This window comes from Echeneis naucrates, chromosome 15 (genome assembly GCF_900963305.1).
Source record: "Echeneis naucrates chromosome 15, fEcheNa1.1, whole genome shotgun sequence".
NCBI lineage: Eukaryota > Metazoa > Chordata > Actinopteri > Carangiformes > Echeneidae > Echeneis > Echeneis naucrates.
In genome coordinates, this window is record NC_042525.1 from 2,002,826 (window position 1) to 2,016,124 (window position 13,299).

At 42.7% G+C, this 13,299-nt stretch overlaps 1 protein-coding gene across 1 annotated transcript in view; it reads right to left on the minus strand.

Moving 5' to 3' along the window:
* Positions 1-12,521, minus strand: part of kndc1 (kinase non-catalytic C-lobe domain containing 1) — a 28,934-nt gene extending 16,413 nt beyond the window's left edge. Inside the window, exons 1-13 of the mRNA XM_029521765.1 lie at positions 12,416-12,521; positions 8,624-8,822; positions 5,797-5,855; positions 4,597-4,743; positions 3,822-3,939; positions 3,603-3,742; positions 2,622-3,257; positions 2,322-2,436; positions 1,947-2,018; positions 1,770-1,831; positions 1,529-1,687; positions 404-481; positions 155-239 (exon numbers count right to left, since the gene is read on the minus strand). Of these exons, the coding sequence (XP_029377625.1) occupies positions 155-239; positions 404-481; positions 1,529-1,687; positions 1,770-1,831; positions 1,947-2,018; positions 2,322-2,436; positions 2,622-3,257; positions 3,603-3,742; positions 3,822-3,939; positions 4,597-4,743; positions 5,797-5,855; positions 8,624-8,822; positions 12,416-12,520 (1,975 nt within the window). The 5' untranslated portion in view covers position 12,521. The remainder of the gene's footprint in view (positions 1-154; positions 240-403; positions 482-1,528; positions 1,688-1,769; positions 1,832-1,946; positions 2,019-2,321; positions 2,437-2,621; positions 3,258-3,602; positions 3,743-3,821; positions 3,940-4,596; positions 4,744-5,796; positions 5,856-8,623; positions 8,823-12,415) is intronic.
* Between the last annotated feature and the right edge of the window lie 778 nt (positions 12,522-13,299).

Below are 13,299 nucleotides of genomic sequence, written 5' to 3' on the forward strand. Positions count from 1 at the left end.
CAAAATGTGCAAAATATTAAGAACAGCTGTTAACAGTCAGACAGCAGGACATCTGATTTTTAATACCTGGGACAGGTAGTGAATAATAGATTGTACATTTCAAGGTATACTGTATTGCATGAGGGTCATCCATATAAAAGTAAAGCTGTCCTACCACTGTTCTGTTCAGACTCGTCACAGGAGCCGTGATGACTTTCTGCAGCACTCAAATCTTCTGCATCAGTGCATTTTGAGATTGGCTGAAAGATAATAGGATTGATACCTTATAGTAAGAAAAAACTGCTTTTGGCCTTTGTTAGATTAGCAATCTTAATCATAATAACAGAGAAACAACAGATTTTCAGAGAAGATGAGCAACGAAAGGTGTAAATGTATCTGTGGTGGAAAACAAAGGAAGGTTTACCGGGTGAACTCTGCCAATGAGGTTGTTCCACACAGTCTCAGCGTTTGTTCCTTGAAGTGATAAGTAGTCATGACAGCACTGGAGCGGATCCACATAAAAACAATGTGATGATAACGCAAGGCAATTTACACACACAGACCAATGATGCCAAAACAAAATTCACTGAACAAATAAGTGCTTCTAAAACTAACAGCTCATTTGGCAAACATGGAAAGACTGACAAAGACATAATCATTTACTTTTATTGTTACACTGAGTCTTTTGTTCAGAAAATGGAAATACTCAAAGTGCTTTTCTTCTTCTAAAAAGATATGCCTATTTGGACTAGAGTCTTTGAAGTTGCAATCAAGTGAATGCAATTCAGAACTGTACCATGAGAGACAAAACAATGAACTAAACAGTAAATATCGCAGATTGTTATAAAATTAATGAACAGAAATAAGGAGATGTTAAACACTAAAAACCAGTGCAGCTAAAGGCAATGTTATGGCAATGTTAATTGATTTGCAGGGATTTGGTCATTTCAAAAACTATTGGACAATTTTAAAAATGTTGACATAATAATTGTGCTAAAAGTGAAGACATCCAGTTGTAGCTTTGATTGTGTTTGCTCTTGATTTTCCTCACTTAATACCTCACATCTACAGTCATCAGTCATGAAAAGATTACACTTAAAACATGTTTCAACACGAATCTGTCCCTTTTTCCAGTGATTTAAGTTGCAAAATTACTTTTTCTGCAAATTGAAACCATTCACAAGTTATATGTCTATATATATATAAGAGCAGGCAGCTGAAACAGAAACACTGTTAATGGGACTGCTTAAGTCAGACAGTTCAGCTGGAATATTGGAATGAGAAAAGTAATAGGATAACACAGGATCAATTTCAGGCCGACGCGGGAGGGAATTGCAAATTACAGGAGTGTTTGCATTTGAAGGAGAAAATCGAATAATATCGAAGGCCACACATGAAGCATGTACCGAGAGATTGTGCGCTTTGGGAATGAAAACCAAGAAGAAAAGCTGGGGAAAAAAAAGGGCAAAAAAACAAAACAAAACAAAACACTGAGTTCAAATCAAAGGAGCACTGCACTATTTTGAAGAGAATGTTAAAGTGATAATACTTTCTTAGCCATAATGATGCTCGGTCTCTCAACGGGCGTCCTCTTTGCCATCTCCAGGAGCAGTCTCTTCAGTTTGCGAGGCATTGCCAGTTTTTGATTGGGTGATAAACTGAACTTGGCCGAGGCCCAGAGAATAGCAGCCACCCCGTATACACAAACCTGAGAGAAGAAAACAAGCTTCAGCCAAAGAAGATGATTTACAGTTAAAGCCGATTAATGAAAGCAGTTCAAACAGACAAACCTTTTCAGTCATAATGCCGTGTTCTTGATATTCAGGAGCAACATAAAATTCATCTCGGGGCCCTGCAAAGAATGATGAAAGTCAGTCATTAATGTCAACAGTGCCTCATTTCAAGAATCTATTTGGTAAAGAATAAACTAAAGATGAAGAGATGCAGCATGATAGAAGTAAACCTACCAATGTTTTTAGGTTTTAAGAAAAGCACCTCTCCCTCACAGCCCACGTACACTGTGTCCAGGCATAAATAGGCTGATGGAAAACAGCAGATATGACAGATATGAATGAAATGAATGAAGTATAATATGCATCTTTCTGTGCTGTGTTGCATCTCTGTACTTCTTCTCTTTTGTCCCCCTCCTTTCAGATTTCCCATTATTACCGTAGAAGCTGGTTCATAAATGTACCGCAAAAATGAATGCTGATTATAAAAAAACAAAAAACAAAAAACAAATTAAAATAAATACTAGTCAGTGCTGCTACAACAATATGTTGGGATTCTTGAAGGATCAGGGACTTCAGAACTGGTTTCAGGCATGAAGTCAGTTGAATCACCTGGGAAGTCGATGTAGGTCTGCAGTGAGGACAGACAGGTGTAACACAGAGCCCACAGCTCATTTACCGCCAGCCTCCGTCCACATCGACTCAGCAACTCCCTCAGAGAGATCCACTGGATTGAAAACAAAAAACAGACAACTGAGGCTTAATGAACTCGAACTAAATCGGTCTTCTACTACTTCTTCTTCTACTACTACTTCTACTTTTAAATGTTCCAACCCACGATAACGATTCGTCATTCAATTATTTGCCGCAGTTATAAGGGATCAAATCTGAAATGCAACTGGACTGGCTCACCTCATCCTGAGATTCTTCATTCAGGCACAGCATGCTTTTGGTCATGTGGTTATTAGAGATGTACAGGCTGTTGTTCAATGAGCTCTGAACCCCAGAAGAGTCCTGGTCCAGTTCCAGGTCCCAGGATGGAGTAGAGGGAGAGGCTGAATCCTGGATGCAGTCGTTCGATTCACTTTCACAGCATTCCTGACTTTTTGTTTCTCCACCGCATGAAGTCTCTGCAGCATCTTTGCTTCCTTGTGACGGTGGCTTGTCCGCAGCTGAGGTCAGATAGTCCTCAGAGCTGCTATGGGGATAAGCGTCACAGGACCTGCCCCGGTTGAGTCTTTGAAGCCTGCTAGTCCACTCTGACTTGCAGCTCAGGTGTTCATCTGCCCCGATTTCAGTGAGGTCAGATACCGGTATACTGATATCGCTGTGTGGTGGAGGGGAAAGACAGGGGGGGTTGTTGGAATCCGGGACAGAGCAGGAGCGGTTAAGTGCGCCCCTCACCCTGTTCAGTCTCTGCTGGGCTCTCCTCCTCACTGGGGAGCTGTTGTGGGACCTGCAGTCCATCTCGTCTGCCAAGATCAGGCCGCCTCCTTCACTGTCGTCCATGTCCTCAGCCCAGAGAGAGGAATCCCAGCCGCCGCACACCTGAAAATCACAACTTTAGCATTTACTCATTTGAGTCAGCTGCTCTGGAGGCAGAAACCATTTTAATAACACATCTATAAAACAGATTATATTTCAGATGATGACAAAACTGAAGCACAAATTTGAAAAACTTGGTGGTAAAAACTTCAGGCTAGTTGTACATTTATTATCTTTTACTTAAAATACTTTTCCTTGTTTCTATGAAGTTGGTTTAATTCTTAATACTAAAATATCCATGTGTATGCTGTTATGATGTTTTAGGATTGAAGTTGGGGCCAAGCTAACAGCATCAGAGATCCTCAGTCATTCCTTCCTCCACAGCAGCAGCTCAGGTCTGTCACATACCTGCAGCCTGGAAAGACTGTTTGCCTTCCCAGAGCCATCACTGCACAGGTCTTTGGTATTATCATCTGAGCTCAGTCTTCTGAGCAGACATCTGGGCTTCGGATGCTGCCATCTTGCCTCCCAGGACCCTTCTTGTCCCTCTGTGGGCGTATGAAGGCCGCAGTTAGTACCGGCAGACACAAACGAACGGCATGTCTAAATGGATATGATAAATCTGACCTTGAAATGTTGAGACTGACTCAATGGAAAGCACTCGTCGCCCAACAGAAGACAGCTTCCGGCACACAGCTGCAGAGGAGGTATGAGACAGCCGTGCTTCAGACAGAGACACGATGTCCTGTAGGAGAGAGCAAAAAAATAAAGTTGGATAACATGCAACAAAGACAGCTGAAACAGATGCTAAATGCTAAATGATACAGGAGATGGTAGAGCAGCAGTCATTCAGTGCATGACGTCACCGTTCAGCTGTCCAATTCGCCCCGATGATCATTGATTGAAGACTTTGTGAAACCTACTTTTGAAGTTACACTCCAGAAAATCCTTCAACATGGTTAACTCACAACTTTATTATTTACATACACAACTTTTGTTTTGTCCTGTTGATGAGGCTTAAATTGTGACACACTTATGACTGGCTGAATGTGATTTGCACTGACACACAATTTCCACTTGATGCTGCTCTTGAGCAGACTACCTACAGGAAATGCTCTGCCAATGAATCATAACAGAAACAGGACTTTAATTAATGTTTGTCATAAATGTTAGGAACTTAATCACGCCACTTAATGGACCAATGTGATTGGACTTGTGACTGTAAGATGTTTTATGAGCACACGATCATCTCCTTCAGTCACAGCAGCTTCAGACTTTTCACTTTTACTTTGGAAATCGCAACAACGGAGTTGCTCGGGTGGAATCTCTAATTATTCCTCACTTGTCCCACAGCGGTTTGGATAAATCTAACAGTAAAGAAGAGTCATTGGGGGTTTTGTACCTGCAGCAGCGGCCGGTCCTCAGGCTTCTGCTCCTGCATCTGGTCCAACAGCTTCTGGATTTCCTCTCCCAGCTCCACCTCCAGCTCCGGCTCAATGACAAAGTTAAGTGCGGCAGAGAGCGTAGAGCCCAGAGAGTAAACATGGCCCTGCAGTGAGGGATGAAGCCGATGAAAACACTCATCATCATCATCATCAGGAAGTCCAGAAAAAGGCTTAAAAAATACAGGTTCCTCTCACCACTCTGGCCAGTAATTGTCATGTGTTGCATGTACTTATAATGGAGCTTTGTTTTCCTTTACTGCATCGACAGTAGACATTATGGTCAACAGCAGATTTAACCCAGGAGCTGTACGGTTCAAACGTTCACTCCCTGCCACTGAAGTGGGTTGCACTTGTGCAAGGCGGATCCCAGTGTGGGTCACCAAAATAGAAGCGTCGACACTCATCTGGCTATAACTCCTGTTTGGCTTAAGCTTCAACTGTGTCTGTAAATTAAATCTCCACAGACAAGAAAACCATGAGTCCCAAAGTGAAGAAGGTTTTTTTTTTTTCTCCTCTTCTTGTCAGGAATGTAGTGCAGTCAATCGTTAATGCAGAGAAGAGAGAGAAAAGCTTCAGTTTCACTTATTAAGCCTGAAAAAATGTAGCTTTAGAGTCATTAAACTGACAGTAAACAGACTTCTACAGCAGCTGGAGGTGTATTTTTTGGATCTATGTTTCTGTTAAAAGGAGTTTAAGCCTCAGGACCATCAGTGTCTGCTCATTGGTTAGATTTATAAAAATGAATGCAATCCAACACTGTTCAGCCAGAAAATCTACTTTTATGATGCTTTATGAGGTGTTAATTCAAACACGTTTTAGCATTTAGAAGCGCTGTTGACTGGACTGTATAATCCTGAGAGGTGTTTCTAATACATTCTCTCGCCCTGCATGTTAATAGAGACCTCTCCATTTAATGCCGCCCAAACAAAAACAGGGCATTTAATATAATTAACACTTTTTTTTTTTTTTTACACATTTGACAATGTCATCAAAAATGGAGGGTGTACAGGTGTAATTAAACTGCGTCATTTTGTCACATGGTGATCACAGAGTTGACCTTGTAACTCTCAGGAAAAGGACACAGTGTCCACGATGATGCTGTGGATTCCTACAGGAGATGGAGATTAATGTCTCCAGAAAGATTCAAAGAGTCTCACCTCAAACGTGCTGCCAGTCTTGTCAAACTCGGGGGGCACGAAGGAGCCTTCTGGATCATCTGTGGGACAAAAACGTTTGTTACAGCGTTTAGACAAGGAAAGTTGTAAAAGCAAAAAGACATGTTAAATCAGAGGTGTGTGATTACGCACAATTCAGTGAAAGTGTTGAGTGGAAAAATAAACCAAACAAATAGGACAAACATTGAAAGGACATTGCAGATGAGAGGGAGAGGCAGATCAGACTCTCAGGGGTTTCCCACCTCTGGCATAACTGCTGGTTTCAGACAAACAAAATGGCTGTCAGCCAAATTACAAAGCAGAGGCTTTAAAGCGACAGCAGGGTGACACTTCATACCAATTAACTACGCCATTAAACTTGTCTGAAGAGCCTCCATTCATCATAATGGCATCAAAAAAAAAAAGGGGGGGGGGGACAGGCAGAGCATTAGCAGTCTGATGTATCGCACTGTAACCAACGTGCTGAACATCCACCATAATGAGATGCAAATCAGAGGAATATGAAGCCACCCCCCCCCCCCCAGAAACACAACTGTCCCGTCAGTGCAGCCATTTCCTATTATTTGCATAATTCATGTGTCAGAGATAATCCCTGACAAACAGGACAGGCCGCACAGGAGCAGCAAAACGTCCTCCTCTTCCTGAAGTGAAGCCAGCACTCAAACCGGTTAAAGGAGAGACGCGCAGACACATGAAAACATGTAAACTCAGAGGATGCTCCCTCAGCTGGACTCACGGGGGGGAGAGAGGTTGTCCCCGAAACAACCAAAGTGGTTCATGACAGATCTGGGTTTGCCTGCTGGTGTCATGATCACATGATCTCAGGTTTAGAGCTTTGGGCTTGCATCCATTTCTGTTCATCTCCTTTCCTTTCCCCTACAGTTTAACTCCCTCTCTTCCATTATATCTTCTTTATTTCGGTTTTTTTTTTTCATCTTTTCCTCACCTTTCCTTCCTTGTCTCTCCTTCCCTTGACTTTTTCTCCCCCTTAACTGCCCCAATCTTTCCTCCTCTCAATTGACTTCTCCTGAGGTAATTTCTCCTTTCCTCCATTTCTTTTCTCTTTCCTATCTACTCCTCTATTCTTTCATCTCCTCACCCATTTTCCCTCCTTTCCTCATATATTCCTTAGATCTCGTCTCCTCTTTCGTCCTCTCGAACATGTTGACAGTTCAAACAAACATGGAGGAGCGAGGGGACAGAAAGGAGAAGAAAAGGAGGATGAGGCACTCGAGCTCTTAGAGGTCGGGATGAATTGTAATCTGGCGAAATAGGCAGTGAATAAGACAGAAAGAAAGAGAAGACAGCAGTTGTCAGTGACGCATTTGCCTCCAGGGTGATGGTGAGAGCTCGGTGAGTCATGTGTGCCTACAGCATCATAGCACAACAGGTAGTACGAGCCGAGCAATGTCACAGTTTCAACACTCGGGCTGATTACGCAGCGCAGTCGGTCCCACTTCATCATAAAGGAAACAGTTTGCACCACAAAGCCCCCGGGGAAACTGATCAGGTCTTTTTGGTCAGCAGCGCCGCACAAAGACCATTACAGGGCATTTTGTTTCTCAGTCACATTCAGCTGCCTTCCTGCTATTACTGCAGCAATTAATTAGCTGAAATGAAACCTATTGATGAGTCACTGTGGAAACAGCTATTCTCACAGAGATTCATAACTGCAGAACCTCAAGGTCACTCTATTAAGCAGCCTTACAGGGACAGAGTGTATCAGTGTGTGTCTGTGGCAGGGGGGTGTGCCATGTGATTCGCCGTCAAATTGTGCGTCAGCTTGAAATTTCACTGCTATCGCACAAGGAGTTCAATTAAAAGGAATTAACAGGAAAGCGTGTGGGGAGAAAAGCGGCAAGCATAGTGTATGATTAATGATAAAGATGAGCTGCGTTCAGGATGAGTTTCTGCAACACACGACGGGTGGTGTGGGCAGCAGCACAGCTCCTTCTTCCATCCACATCATGAATTATAGCCAGAGGACTGAACACAATCCAATAAAGCTCAGCAACAAATGAGCCTGTGGAGAATTTCAGATGACAGAGTTATCAAAACATCACTTCATCGTGTCTCTGTTACTAAAGATCTGTATCCAGATACAAAATGGATATAACACTTAAAAGGGTGCCAGACTGTGCATTGTGTATGTTTCTCTCTGTGCGTGTGTGCGTGCAGCGCAGGTTGATGGCTGATAGGCTAACCAAGCTGTTACTACAACAACAATCCCCCTGGCAACGCTAACTCTGCTTGTCCAATCAATGCTTATAAATTTCTGACATTTGGCATCGTGACATCGCAAATTGAGAAGAGGAAAGAATAACAAAATGACTGGATACCACAAACAGGGATAATAACTCCTGAGAGGATAATTCTGTCTCATGTCTGTCTTCATGTTTTGCTCAAATCAGAGCGGAACTCAGATAACTCTCACAGTTCCAGTGCGACGATGAGAGGGCACAACTGAGCCAAATGAACGTGATCAGAACAACAAATCTCTGCAGAGAAAAGCGAGATTCAAATAAAGTGCAACCTCACATTTAAACTTTGTCCAACTTTATCCAATCCCTTATGTAAATCTATTGGTGGTGAAATAAACTGCAACAGTCAGCCTGATAAGTAGCATGTAGGATGTAACAGGTCAGGCTACATCAGAGGTGGAAGTCAAATCAAATATCAGAAATACAGCAATGTACAAAATGTAATGCACACAGTAGAAAAAAAAGATGTAAAGTATAACTCAATGGGCTTAAATGTTACAAGTAGAATAGATCTATAAATAAAGAGCGTGTCTGTGCTGTGGACTCACCACTGAGCTGCTCCATGAAGCAAACATTCCCATGGGCGTTGAAAGCCAGCGTGTCCGGCGTGATGCACAGCGTATGGAAGAGGTGGGAGGGCCTGATGCTCTGCAGGGCCAGAGCACACTCTGCACACACCGCCCACACCTCGTCCTCAGACAAACAGCTGTCCCGCAAAGACAGGATGTCTGCCAGGGACACGTTCTCCTGGACACACACAGACACGCAAAAAAATTGGAGATTAAAAGAGCGCGGGGTGTTTGAAGTTAGCTTAAACTCGATGTGAAGGAACTCTTTGCTTCGCAATGATTACCGTCTGGCCTTTGGTCAAAGCTTTCCTTTATTAAGCAACTTAGCTTTGTCATCCAGTCATATTAAAACTCAGAGAGACTGGAGCTGAGGTCCTAACTAATGTAGCCTGTAGCTGACAAACCAGAAACTTCAAAAATAGTAAGTCAGCGACTTTGAAGGACTTTTAGTTTAGCGATGACTCTCTGCAGTTTCTCCCACATCACCAGGAGCACCTGAATGCACCACCATACTTTCCGAAACACTCCCTGGGCTCAGTTTCATTTCAGGTAGCCAACTCATGTGGAACTGCTTTATTAAAATGTAAATACAGCGCAGAGTTCAAATTGGGCAACAAGGCTCTGACCTTCTCAGTCTCCACAGTACAGCAGAACGATGGGGACTGAAGTTCTACATCAAATTGTGCAAAAACTATTCACTAAAGGTGGATGCTGTGATGGAGGCAAGGGCGTTAACATAACAGCAGCAGCAGCAGCAGCAGCAAATCAGCTTAAAGGGAACAACTCACTGAAAAAGTTTTAATGATTTGGACAGCTTACATCCAGTTTATTCATCCAATTTTGTTTTACTTCACAGCTTACTGCACTTACGAGACATTCAAGTCAATAGCTTTGGGGCTAATCCACAGAATTAAATCTCAGGTGAATCATAAAATACAATACTATAATAAATCTCTGCCAAAAATGTAATAAATCTGAACCACAGTATATTGAAACTTTCCCTCCTTTCTTCTCTGCATGTTTCATAATGTTGTTTGCAATTTTTCTTCCTTCAGTCTCCTTGTGGCTGAGAAAAGAAGAAGCTGCATTTGTCCTCAAAGGTCCCAGAAAAATGATGAATTGTCTTCCCTTGAAACTGCCTCTCTTCCATAAATCAATGTTTATTTCAGCTTTACACAAAGACGGGAGGTGTAAGCCAAGCAGAGGAAAGTCAAAGCTGCACCATCAGGAAGTAAACAACCTGTTTGATGGAAAAAGGCATCTGGAAAATGAAAATATTATCATGAAAGTGCAGGAAAAAAAATATAATCAGAGAAAGGAAACTATCGACGGATTCAGCGTTTAAAACTGAGAAACGGAGTGCAGAGAAACCTCCGCTCTTCAGTAGATGAATGTATAAACAGCCTTTAGCGTCAAACTCTGAGCAAGCATCATTCTGTGAAATGAAGCCAAAACATCCATAAAAAGGTACAATAAACAAAATATTTTCCAAAATTTTGCATCATCTCACAGTATAAATGTTTTGTAGAACAGCGTTAGTAATCCAGTGTACAGTATATATTAATGTTGCCTAACATAAAGAAAATAAAAACAGGATGTTTACATTTGTGACACAGGCTTGAAACTTTAGACGTTTTTTGAGGATTTTGGACAAATTTTCACTAGCAAGACAATGATGGTACAAAACTTCATTTAGTAATAAACTTCAGTGAAAATTTTTCTCATTATCAAAAGTCAAAGATTCACAGTTCCTTTAATTAAATTATGACACTCAACTTAAATCATAAATGTTGTGGAAGAATCCAACAGCTTAATTAATTTACAAAAATGATCCGTGAAACCAGATCAACCTTACAGCTCTGGTGTAGAAACGCCACACAAAACCCAACTTTGGCATTTTAATCTGAATGCTTTTTGCCTCCTCTGATGATTTCAGCGCTGACTAACCAAGGTCAGGATAAGTGAGCGTCCAATCTGATAGGCTGAGCTGTTACTACTAGAGCTCCGGAGATGAGCCAGACAGAGGAGGAGTAAAACTGCATCAACATGGTTTCTGGTTTTCATGGATGTTTCCATAAAAGACTGGTAAACAAAAATTTGGGGCGTTTAATTTTGAAAAACAGACTACCCCTGAACAGGCCCTAATCCTGAGATATATTAAGGACACCAAGCATATGACAACATCTGCCTTCCAGCCCACATCAACACAATATATCATCTGTAATCCACCATCACCAAACGGCCCAATTTTTCTGGCAGGCAGATGCCGAGATGTCCGTGCGGCGTCCTGCTTAACGCCGGAGTCCGATCCTTACAGGATCTTCTGTTCAAGCACAAAGGCTGGCCTCAGCTCAGACATATGAGAGGAAGTGGGCAGCGTGGGGTCTTCACAAAGCAGCGACTGTCCAACACTATTTCCACTACTGCAATTATCATGACATATTTCTTCATCCGTGACATTTTTAAGACAGCAGAGCATCTCTCAGTGGAAACCTATTTTTATTCTTACTGTGAAAGTAACAAAGTCACAACGCTTTGAAATTCACAAGCCCGCGTTATGTCTGACTGCCAAGGGAAGTGTCCATCTGCTCGGCTTTATGACTCCCTCGTAGGTGCAGCAAAGTTGCAGCAGATTGTGAGCAAAAGCACATTAATGTGCTAGTTGGGTAGAAGTACGACTACGGGGCAGCAAAGTGCCATTTCAGGCAGCAGCAGCAGCCCCAGAAATAGACAGTTTCCCTTGAGGACTTTGCAGGGGAGAGCTGGAAATCTCTCTCAACCCCCCTGCAACGTAAACCCGCTGTCCTACATAAGTTTGCCTCTGAGCTCCACAGCTCAGTAGAGCCTGGTGGTGTTGGTCCTGTGACTGAGGTAAGAGAGACAGCCCGCCAGTAACTGCACAGAACATTCAAAGGACCATCAGAGATCATCAAAACAGATTTTTACACTTCCAGAATTCAGTCTCTGGAAAACGTAGCTGGGCTGAGGCTTGGTCAAGTGGTGCAAAATTTCCACATTTTGTCACTAAAAGCAGCACAACAAGAAAACTGTGCAGAAAATTAAAAACAGTTACTGCGGCTCAGATGGCTGTGGCTTCAATTTCACATCAGATAAGCTTGAGAAGATCTTTTTTCTTTTTTTACAGTTTTGTTCCAGTACAAAACTTCAGTATTGGTATATACAAACTGAACTGTGAAATACTGAATATAAATGTGCTAACAAAAAAGTGGCATTACACAAAAAAGGTCAATTAGTTTGAAGTTGGGCTCTTCAACTTAATAAATCTTCTATTTAAGCTGTAATGAACGTATGAGGCTTTTATTTCCATTTTTCTTACCTCAATAATCTCTAAAATCTTTGATCCAAAAGGTTGGAAACATATTCGCATCTTGCCAACTTTTCTCCTGATAAGACAGCTTTCACTTCAGTAACACTTTCTACCCGTTGAGAATTCACTGAGGTTTGCAGATAAAGCGCGAATTAATTCATCATACAGGTGAAAAAGCTCCAATAATCTGAAATCTTCAGCAGGTTTAATAAACGTCAGCCCCAAAGAAAATGGCCCATTTATGAAAATCAACAGCCCAGTTTGAGCTCAGTCAGGCAGCTGGACTGGATCTGGACTCTGTTTTAGTCTCTCCTCATGTAAAGTTTACCTCAGGAGCAAGTTCCCCATCAGTCCTCCATTCAGGACAACTCCGTATGAGTGTCATTATTATAGAATAATAATTATTATTTTAATAATCAATAAAATGATAAATACTGTCCCACCTCGTCCTCCAGCAGCGGGGGCAGGTGCTCCACATCATCGTATCCGTCTCTGTCTTCGGGTTTCCCGGGCGGACTGAGTCCAGCGTCCCCTTCCGGAGTCTCCATTGCAGCAACTTTGATTCCCCGAAGTGGTGAAGCGATTTTCGGCCCCGACATCAGAGACGGATGGCATATCGGTGGAGGGGAGGAGGAGGAGGAGGAGGTGTGTGTGTTAGAGAGATGGAGAGAAGGGGTGGGGAGGGGGGCTCTGCCGGCTGCAACGGGGCTCCACCGCCGTCGATGGTCACTGCGAAACGGAGGTGGTGGGGGGGCAATGCGCCGGAACGAAGCGTCCACAGCGTGCATGGGGAGGAGGGGATGGGGATGGAGGGGGGCGCTGTCATGACTACTACACTACTACACTTTCACACAGAGATGAGTGTGAGCTGCAGTTTTCCGCAGAGAATCTATCTGCACGGCAAAGATTAATGTAGCTATGTTAGCATGTTAGCAAATGCTAAAGCTAGTTTTTGTAGCAGCTACCATCGCTAGCACAGTTCGCTGAAGCTACATGCTAACCTTCTAAGGTCCTCACTTGACTAGCATAGCCCAGTGAATGGCGGGGGATCAATATATCGATACTCAGACGCTACTCATTTGAGTATCGATTACTCGAGTAAAGTATCGATGCCGATTTTTTTTTTGACGAGAGAGGACAAAAAAAAGGCGTGTGTCACCTCCGATTCTTTCATTGTAACTTACTTCAGGATTTTGTGCCGAAACACCCCCCCCCCCCCCCCGCTAGCATAAATTTGAACTAGTCCATCTATGTCACGTGACCAGAAGAGCGCCGACTAGTTAGTTGCGACTGTATTGTAGCATGCTAGCAACAATTTAGCAAGCGT